This window comes from Coregonus clupeaformis, unplaced genomic scaffold, assembly GCF_020615455.1.
Source record: "Coregonus clupeaformis isolate EN_2021a unplaced genomic scaffold, ASM2061545v1 scaf0063, whole genome shotgun sequence".
NCBI classification, from domain to species: domain Eukaryota; kingdom Metazoa; phylum Chordata; class Actinopteri; order Salmoniformes; family Salmonidae; genus Coregonus; species Coregonus clupeaformis.
The window spans coordinates 443,734-455,545 of NW_025533518.1; the positions used below are offsets into that span (position 1 = coordinate 443,734).

Sequence of the window (11,812 nt, forward strand, 5' to 3'; positions counted from 1 at the left end):
CCATAGTCACATTAATATATACTGACAGGTTACCATATAGTCACATTAATATATACTGACACACCTGGAGGTTACCATAGTCACATTAATATATACTGACAGGTTACCATAGTCACATTAATATATACTGACAGTTACCATAGTCACATTAATATATACTGACACCTGGAGGTTACCATAGTCACATTAATATATACACACACCTGGAGGTTACCATAGTCACATTAATATATACACACACACCTGGAGGACCATAGTCACATTAATATATACTGACAGGTTAATAGCACATTAATATATACTGACAGGTTACCATAGTCACATTAATATATACTGACAGGTTACCATAGTCACATTAATATATACTGACAGGTTACCATAGTCACATTAATATATACTGACAGGTTACCATAGTCACATTAATATATACTGACAGGTTACCATAGTCAGCATTAATATATACACACCTGGAGGTTACCATAGTCACATTAATATATAATGACAGGTTACCATAGTCACATTAATATATACTGACAGGTTACCATAGTCACATTAATATATACGACAGGTTACCATAGTCACATTAATATATACTGACAGGTTACCATAGTCCATTAATATATACTGACAGGTTACCATAGTCACATTAATATATACACACACCTGGAGGTTACCATAGTCACATTATATATACTGACAGGTTACCATAGTCACATTAATATATACTGACAGGTTACCATAGTCACATTAATATATACTGACAGGTTACATAGTCACATTAATATATACTGACAGGTTACCATAGACACATTAATATATACTGACCGAGGTTACCATAGTCACATTAATATATACACACCTGGAGGTTACCATAGTCACATTAATATATACACACACCTGAGGTTACCATAGTCACATTAATATATACTGACAGGTTACCATAGTCACATTAATATATACTGACAGGTTACCATAGTCACATTAATATATACTGACAGGTTACCATAGTCACATTAATATATACTGACAGGTTACCATAGTCACATTAATATATACTGACAGGTTACCATAGTCACATTAATATATACTGACACCTGGGAGTTACCATAGTCACATTAATATATACTGACAGGTTACCATAGTCACATTAATATATACTGACAGGTTACCATAGTCACATTAATATATACTGACAGGTTACCATAGTCACATTAATATATACTGACAGGTTACCATAGTCACATTAATATATACTGACAGGTTACCATAGTCACATTAATATATGCACAAGGTTACCATAGTCACATTAATATATACTGACAGGTTACCATAGTCACATTAATATATACTGACAGGTTACCATAGTCACATTAATATATACTGACAGGTTACCATAGTCACATTAATATATACTGACATGGAGGTTACCATAGTCACATTAATATATACTGACAAGGTTACCATAGTCACATTAATATATACTGACAGGTTACCATAGTCACATTAATATATACTGACAGGTTACCATAGTCACATTAATATATACTGACAGGTTACCATAGTCACATTAATATATTCTGCGAGTCACATTAATATATACTGACAGGTTACCATAGTCACATTAATATATACTGACAGGTTACCATAGTCACATTAATATATACTGACAGGTTACCATAGTCACATTAATATATACTGACAGGTTACCATAGTCACATTAATATATACTGACAGGTTACCATAGTCACATTAATATATACTGACAGGTTACCATAGTCACATTAATATATACTGACAGGTTACCATAGTCACATTAATATATACTGACAGGTTACCATAGTCACATTAATATATACTGACGGTTACCATAGTCACATTAATATATACTGACAGGTTACCATAGTCACATTAATATATACTGACAGGTTACCATAGTCACATTAATATATACTGACAGGTTACCATAGTCACATTAATATATACTGACAGGTTACCATAGTCACATTAATATATACTGACAGGTTACCATAGTCACATTAATATATACTGACAGGTTACCATAGTCACATTAATATATACTGACAGGTTACCATAGTCACATTAATATATACTGACAGGTTACCATAGTCACATTAATATATACTGACAGGTTACCATAGTCACATTAATATATACTGACACTGGGTTACCATAGTCACATTAATATATACTGACAGGTTACCATAGTCACATTAATATATACTGACAGGTTACCATAGTCACATTAATATATACTGACAGGTTACCATAGTCACATTAATATATACTGACAGGTTACCATAGTCACATTAATATATACTGACAGGTTACCATAGTCACATTAATATATACTGACAGGTTACCATAGTCACATTAATATATACTGACAGGTTACCATAGTCACATTAATATATACTGACAGGTTACCATAGTCACATTAATATATACTGACAGGTTACCATAGTCACATTAATATATACTGACAGGTTACCATAGTCACATTAATATATACTGACAGGTTACCATAGTCACATTAATATATACTGACAGGTTACCATAGTCACATTAATATATACTGACAGGTTACCATAGTCACATTAATATATACTGACAGGTTACCATAGTCACATTAATATATACTGACAGGTTACCATAGTCACATTAATATATACTGACAGGTTACCATAGTCACATTAATATATACTGACAGGTTACCATAGTCACATTAATATATACTGACACCTGGAGGTTACCATAGTCACATTAATATATACTGACAGGTTACCATAGTCACATTAATATATACTGACAGGTTACCATAGTCACATTAATATATACTGACAGGTTACCATAGTCACATTAATATATACTGACATGGAGGTTACCATAGTCACATTAATATATACTGACAGGTTACCATAGTCACATTAATATATACTGACAGGTTACCATAGTCACATTAATATATACTGACAGGTTACCATAGTCACATTAATATATACACACACCTGAGGTTACCATAGTCACATTAATATATACTGACAGGTTACCATAGTCACATTAATATATACTGACAGGTTACCATAGTCACATTAATATATACTGACAGGTTACCATAGTCACATTAATATATACTGACAGGTTACCATAGTCACATTAATATATACTGACACCTGAGGTTACCATAGTCACATTAATATATACTGACAGGTTACCATAGTCACATTAATATATACTGACAGGTTACCATAGTCACATTAATATATACTGACACCTGGAGGTTACCATAGTCACATTAATATATACTCACCCTAGGTTACCATAGTCACATTAATATATCACCTGAGAGGTTACCATAGTCACATTAATATATACTGACAGGTTACCATAGTCACATTAATATATACTGACAGGTTACCATAGTCACATTAATATATACTGACAGGTTACCATAGTCACATTAATATATACTGACAGGTTACCATAGTCACATTAATATATACTGACAGGTTACCATAGTCACATTAATATATACACACACCTGGAGGTTACCATAGTCACATTAATATATACTGACAGGTTACCATAGTCACATTAATATATACTGACAGGTTACCATAGTCACATTAATATATACTGACAGGTTACCATAGTCACATTAATATATACTGACAGGTTACCATAGTCACATTAATATATACTGACAGGTTACCATAGTCACATTAATATATACACACACCTGGAGGTTACCATAGTCACATTAATATATACTGACAGGTTACCATAGTCACATTAATATATACTGACAGGTTACCATAGTCACATTAATATATACTGACAGGTTACCATAGTCACATTAATATATACTGACAGGTTACCATAGACACATTAATATATACTGACACCTGGAGGTTACCATAGTCACATTAATATATACACACACCTGGAGGTTACCATAGTCACATTAATATATACACACACCTGGAGGTTACCATAGTCACATTAATATATACTGACAGGTTACCATAGTCACATTAATATATACTGACAGGTTACCATAGTCACATTAATATATACTGACAGGTTACCATAGTCACATTAATATATACTGACAGGTTACCATAGACACATTAATATATACTGACAGGTTACCATAGTCACATTAATATATACACACACCTGGAGGTTACCATAGTCACATTAATATATACTGACAGGTTACCATAGTCACATTAATATATACTGACAGGTTACCATAGTCACATTAATATATACTGACAGGTTACCATAGTCACATTAATATATACTGACAGGTTACCATAGTCACATTAATATATACTGACAGGTTACCATAGTCACATTAATATATACTCACAGGTGACCATAGTCACATTAATATATACTGACAGGTTACCATAGTCACATTAATATATACTGACAGGTTACCATAGTCACATTAATATATACTGACAGGTTACCATAGACACATTAATATATACTGACACCTGGAGGTTACCATAGTCACATTAATATATACACACACCTGGAGGTTACCATAGTCACATTAATATATACTGACAGGTTACCATAGTCACATTAATATATACTGACAGGTTACCATAGTCACATTAATATATACTGACAGGTTACCATAGTCACATTAATATATACTGACAGGTTACCATAGTCACATTAATATATACTGACAGGTTACCATAGTCACATTAATATATACTGACAGGTTACCATAGTCACATTAATATATACTGACACCTGGAGGTTACCATAGTCACATTAATATATACTGACAGGTTACCATAGTCACATTAATATATACTGACAGGTTACCATAGTCACATTAATATATACTGACAGGTTACCATAGTCACATTAATATATACTGACAGGTTACCATAGTCACATTAATATATACTGACAGGTTACCATAGTCACATTAATATATACTGACAGGTTACCATAGTCACATTAATATATACTGACAGGTTACCATAGTCACATTAATATATACTGACAGGTTACCATAGTCACATTAATATATACTGACACCTGGAGGTTACCATAGTCACATTAATATATACTGACAGGTTACCATAGTCACATTAATATATACTGACAGGTTACCATAGTCACATTAATATATACTGACAGGTTACCATAGTCACATTAATATATACTGACAGGTTACCATAGTCACATTAATATATACTGACAGGTTACCATAGTCATTAATATATACTGACAGGTTACCATAGTCACATTAATATATACTGACAGGTTACCATAGTCACATTAATATATACTGACAGGTTACCATAGTCACATTAATATATACTGACAGGTTACCATAGTCACATTAATATATACTGACAGGTTACCATAGTCACATTAATATATACTGACAGGTTACCATAGTCACACATTAATATATACTGACACCTGGAGGTTACCATAGTCACATTAATATATACTGACAGGTTACCATAGTCACATTAATATATACTGACAGGTTACCATAGTCACATTAATATATACTGACAGGTTACCATAGTCACATTAATATATACTGACAGGTTACCATAGTCACATTTAATATATACTGACAGGTTACCATAGTCACATTAATATATACTGACACCTGGAGGTTACCATAGTCACATTAATATATACTGACAGGTTACCATAGTCACATTAATATATACTGACAGGTTACCATAGTCACATTTAATATATACTGACAGGTTACCATAGTCACATTAATATATACTGACAGGTTACCATAGTCACATTAATATATACTGACAGGTTACCATAGTCACATTAATATATACTGACAGGTTACCATAGTCACATTAATATATACTGACAGGTTACCATAGTCACATTAATATATACTGACACCTGGAGGTTACCATAGTCACATTAATATATACTGACAGGTTACCATAGTCACATTAATATATACTGACAGGTTACCATAGTCACATTAATATATACTGACAGGTTACCATAGTCACATTAATATATACTGACACCTGGAGGTTACCATAGTCACATTAATATATACTGACAGGTTACCATAGTCACATTAATATATACTGACAGGTTACCATAGTCACATTAATATATACTGACAGGTTAGGGTTAGGGTTTTGTACACTTTTTGTAAATTACTGCACCCAACCCAATCTCTGGGGTTACAAAATTCACAACATCCTAATGACCTGACTGTATTATGTGCTGTGATAGGTGACTCTGGAGCAGGCCAGCCAATGGCATTCCTGGAGGCGGGCCCAGGGGTGTGCATGGCTACCGATGGGGAGGAGCTAATGCCCAGCATCCAGGAAGCCCTGAGCTCAGACCTCCTGAGTGACATGGATACTGTTCTCTGGTTATAGACACACACTATATACACACACACACACACTATAGACACACACACACCTGGCTATAGACTACACAATAGCAGTACATATTGAACTGACCTGAGCCACAGTGAACGAGGCTCAGACTCCGCCCCTCCACTTCCTCTCCTGGGTGTTACCGGTCTCCCTGGAACCTAGCTGGCCACTGTAACCCAGTAGACACTGTGGCCCTTGACGACTGGAGATAGAGAGATACATGATGTGGTACAGAGGAATGTGTCTAGTGTTCTCCTCATCTCTCTCTCTCTCTCTGTCTCTCTCTCTCTCTCTGTCTCTCTCTCCCTCTCTCTCTCGCTCTCTCTCCCTCTCTCTCCCTCCTCTCTCCCTCCCTCTCTGTCTCTCTCTCTGTCTCTCTCTCTCTCTCTCTATCGCTCTCTCCTCTCTCTCCCTCCCTCTCTCTCTCTCTCTCTCCTCTCCCTCTCTCCTCTCCCTCCTCCTCTCTCCCTCCTCTCTTCCCTTTCACAGGAAAGATAATCTTCAGTTTGCCTTTCATCCTTGTATGCCTCACTCCTGCCTTTCCCCTCCCATAAAAAATGTATCTTTGTTTGTTTGTTGATATCTGTAAGCATAACTTTATCTTCTTTAAAAGGTACAATTTCTCAACGTTTTGTTTAAACTTGCAGGCTGCTAAATTGTGAGGCATGAAAGATTAACAGTCTATTCCTCCACATAAGTTGTAATAGAAGTTACCAGTTATAACATACACACACATACAGTGCCTTCAGAAAGTATTGACACCCCTTGACTTATTCCACATTTTGTTGTGTTGCAAAGTGGGATAAAAAATGGATATAATTTTTTTATTTTGTTAACAATCTACACTAAATACTCAGTAATGTCAAAGTGGAAGAATCTTTTTTATTATTAATGGAGAAAAAAACTCTTGATTAGGTAAGTGTTCATGTTAGAATCAGCTTTGGCAGCGATTACAGCTGTGAGTCTTTCTGGATAACTGAGCTTCAATGTCATCTTGGTAAGCAACTCCAGTGTATATTTGGCCTTGTGTTTTAGGTAATTGTCTTCCTGAAGGGTGAATTTGTCTCCCAGTGTCTGTTGGAAAGCAGACTGAACCAAGTTTTTCTCTAGGATTTTGCCTGTGGTTAGCTCTATTCCGTTTCATTTATCCTAAAAAACTCCCTAGTCCTTGCCGATGACAAGCATACCCATAACATGATGCAGCCACCACCATGCTTGAAAATATGAAGAGTGGTATTCAGTGATGTGTTGTGTTGGATTTGCCCCAAACATAACGCTTTGTATTCAACAAAAAGTTAATTTCTTTGCCACATTTTTTGCAGTTTCGGTTTAGTGCCTTATTGCAAACAGGATGCATATTTGGAATATTTGTATTCTGTACAGGCTTCCTTCTTTTCACTCTGTCATTTAGGTTAGTATTGTGGAGTAACTACAATGTTGTTGATCCATCCTCAGTTTTCTCCTATCACAGCCATTAATCTCTGTAACAGTTTTAAAGTCACCATTGGCCTCATGGTGAAATCCCAGAGTGGTTTCCTTCCTCTCCGGCAACTGAGTTAGGAAGGAGGCTTGTATCTTTGTAGTGACTGGGTGTATTGATACACCATCCAAAGTGTAATTAATAACTTCACCATGCTCAAAGGGATATTCAATGTCTGCTTTTTTTTTTACCCATCTACCAATAGGTGCCCTTCTTTGTGAGGCATTGGAAAACCTCCCTGGTCATTGTGGTTGAATCTGTGTTTGAAATTCACTGCTCAACTGAGGGATCTTACAGATAAATTGTATGTGTGGGGTACAGAGATGAGGTAGTCATTCAAAAATACTTTTAAACACTATTATTGCACACAGAGTCCATGCAACTTATTATGTGACTTGTTAAGTATCTTTTTACTCCTGAACATATTTAGGCTTGCCATAACAGAAGGGTTGAATACTTATTGACTCAAGACATTTCAGCTTTTTATTTTTAATGAATTTGTAAAAGATTCTAAAAACATAATTCCACTTTGACATTATGGGATATTGTGTGTAAGCCAGTGACAAAAAAATCCATTTGAATCCATTTTGAATTCAGGCACAACAAAATGTGGAAAAAGTCAAGAGGTGTGAATCCTTTCTGAAGGCTGTAGTTGTGGAGCGTCAATAATGGGACAGTCTGAGACAGTTAGGCAGCGTTTACGCAGACAGCAGTTAGGCAGCGTTTACGCAGACAGCAGTTAGGCAGCGTTTACACAGACAGCAGTTAGGCAGCGTTTACGCAGACAGCAGTTAGGCGCGTTTACGCCGAGACAACAGTTAGGCAGCGTTTACACAGACAGCAGTTAGGCAGCGTTTACACAGACAGCAGTTAGGCAGCGTTTACACAGACAGCAGTTAGGCAGCGTTTACACAGACAGCAGTTAGGCAGCGTTTACACAGACAGCAGTTAGGCAGCGTTTACACAGACAGCAGTTAGGCAGCGTTTACACAGACAGCAGTTAGGCAGCGTTTACACAGACAGCAGTTAGGCAGCGTTTACACAGACAGCAGTTAGGCAGCGTTTACACAGACAGCAGTTAGGCAGCGTTTACACAGACAGCAGTTAGGCAGCGTTTACACAGACAGCAGTTAGGCAGCGTTTACACAGACAGCAGTTAGGCAGCGTTTACACAGACAGCAGTTAGGCAGCGTTTACACAGACAGCAGTTAGGCAGCGTTTACACAGACAGCAGTTAGGCAGCGTTTACACAGACAGCAGTTAGGCAGCGTTTACACAGACAACAGTTAGGCAGCGTTTACACAGACAAAAGTTAGGCAGCGTTTACACAGACAGCAGTTAGGCAGCGTTTACACAGACAACAGTTAGGCAGCGTTTACACAGACAACAGTTAGGCAGCGTTTACACAGACAACAGTTAGGCAGCGTTTACACAGACAACAGTTAGGCAGCGTTTACACAGACAACAGTTAGGCAGCGTTTACACAGACAACAGTTAGGCAGCGTTTACACAGACAGCAGTTAGGCAGCGTTTACACAGACAGCAGTTAGGCAGCGTTTACACAGACAACAGTTAGGCAGCGTTTACACAGACAACAGTTAGGCAGCGTTTACACAGACAACAGTTAGGCAGCGTTTACACAGACAGCAGTTAGGCAGCGTTTACACAGACAACAGTTAGGCAGCGTTTACACAGACAACAGTTAGGCAGCGTTTACACAGACAAGCAGTTAGGCAAGCGTTTACACAGACAACAGTTAGGCAGCGTTTACACAGACAGCAGTTAGAGGGGCAGCGTTTACACAGACAACAGTTAGGCAGCGTTTACACAGACAGCAGTTAGGCAGCGTTTACACAGACAGACAGTTAGGCAGCGTTTACACAGACAACAGTTAGGCAGCGTTTACACAGACAACAGTTAGGCAGGCGTTTACACAGACAACAGTTAGGCAGCGTTTACACAGACAACAGTTAGGCAGCGTTTACACAGACAGCAGTTAGGCAGCGTTTACACAGACAACAGTTAGGCAGCGTTTACACAGACAACAGTTAGGCAGCGTTTACACAGACAACAGTTAGGCAGCGTTTACACAGACAGCCCAGTTCTGATACTTCTTCCACTAATTGGTCTTTTGACCAATCACATCTGATGTTTTCACATCAGATCTTTTTCAGAGCTGATCTGATTGGTCAAAAGACCAATTAGTGAAAAAAAGATCAGAATTGGGCTGCCTGTGTAAACACTGCCTTAACACACAACCCTACACAACACACACACACCATGTCAATTAAAGCAAACCTCTAATATTGTATTTCTATCAGGCATGACGCAATGTGTTTTATTCTACAGTGGTTAAAGAATGTATGGAACCCTATTTACTGACTGTCTGTCTGCCTGTAGTCTGTCTGTCTGCCTGTAGTCTGTCTGTCTGCCTGTAGTCTGTCTGTCTGCCTGTAGTCTGTCTGTGTCTGCCTGTAGTCTGTCTGTCTGCCTGTAGTCTGTCTGTCTGCCTGTAGTCTGTCAGTCTGCCTGTAGTCTGTCTGTCTGCCTGTAGTCTGTCTGTCTGCCTGTAGTCTGTCTGTCTGCCTGTAGTCTGTCTGTCTGCCTGTAGTCTGTCTGCCTGTAGTCTGTCTGTCTGCCTGTAGTCTGTCTGTCTGCCTGTAGTCTGTCTGTCTGCCTGTAGTCTGTCTGTCTGCCTGTAGTCTGTCAGTCTGCCTGTAGTGTGTCTGGCTGTAGTCTGTGTCTGTTTGTAGTCTGTTTGTAGTCTGTCTGTCTGCCTGTAGTCTATCAGTCTGCTTGTAATCTGTCTGTCTGCCTGTCTGTCTGTCTGTCTGTCTGCCTGTTTGTCTGTCAGTCTGCCTGTAGTGTGTCTGTCTGTAGTCTGTCTGTCTGTCTGACTGTAGTCTGTCTAGTCTGTCAGTCTGTCTGTAGTCTGTCTGTCTGCTTGTAGTCTGTCTGCCTGTCTGTCTGTTTGTAGTCTGTCTAGTCTGTCTGTCTGCCTGTAGTCTATCAGTCTGCTTGTAATCTGTCAGTCTGCCTGTAGTCTGACTGTCTGTCTGTAGTGTGTCTGTCTGACTGTCTGCCTGTAGTGTGTCTGTCTGCCTGTCTGCCTGTAGTCTGTCTGCTTGTAGTCTGTCTGCCTGTCTGTCTGTTTGTGGTCTGTCTGTAGTCTGACTGTCTGTCTGTGTAGCACCTTAGAACAATTCAATAATAACCGATGCTCAGAACTATTATTTAGTATGTTGATCATGTTTATATATGCATGTGTTTCAAATGCAGTTTATCTTTATATTTGTGTAATCATTTTCAAATCAAGCTATAGTAGAATAAACGTTGACGATCTGTTCTTGTTGATATTCATGCTATTATCAGTAGTAGCCTACTCATCAGACTCTGGTAACCCTTCAAGTTTTTGTTTTGTGTGTATTTTTATTGGCAGATCAGACATCAGTACATCCCAAGTGGCATAATTAATGGTTCACTGCAGCTCAATGACTCAATCTACAAGGTTTTATAATTAATGGTTCACTGCAGCTCAATGACTCAATCTACAAGGTTTTATAATTAATGGTTCACTGCAGCTCAATGACTCAATCTACAAGGTTTTATAATTAATGGTTCACTGCAGCTCAATGACTCAATCTACAAGGTTTCATAATTAATGGTTCACTGCAGCTCAATGACTCAATCTACAAGGTTTCATAATTAATGGTTCACTGCAGCTCAATGACTCAATCTACAAGGTTTCATAATTAATGGTTCACTGCAGCTCAATGACTCAATCTACAAGGTTTTATAATTAATGGTTCACTACAGCTCATTGACTCAATCTAAAAGGTTTCATAATTAATGGTTCACTGCAGCTCAATGACTCAATCTACAAGGTTTCATAATT

At 37.5% G+C, this 11,812-nt stretch overlaps 1 protein-coding gene across 1 annotated transcript in view; it reads left to right on the forward strand.

The window, feature by feature from the left end:
* The window catches only part of LOC121559720 (transcriptional coactivator YAP1), a 75,424-nt gene extending 68,664 nt beyond the window's left edge, over nt 1-6,760 (forward strand). Inside the window, exon 8 of the mRNA XM_041872828.2 lies at nt 6,286-6,760. Within this exon, the coding sequence (XP_041728762.1) occupies nt 6,286-6,434 (149 nt within the window). The 3' untranslated portion in view covers nt 6,435-6,760. The remainder of the gene's footprint in view (nt 1-6,285) is intronic.
* The last annotated feature ends 5,052 nt before the right edge of the window (nt 6,761-11,812 follow it).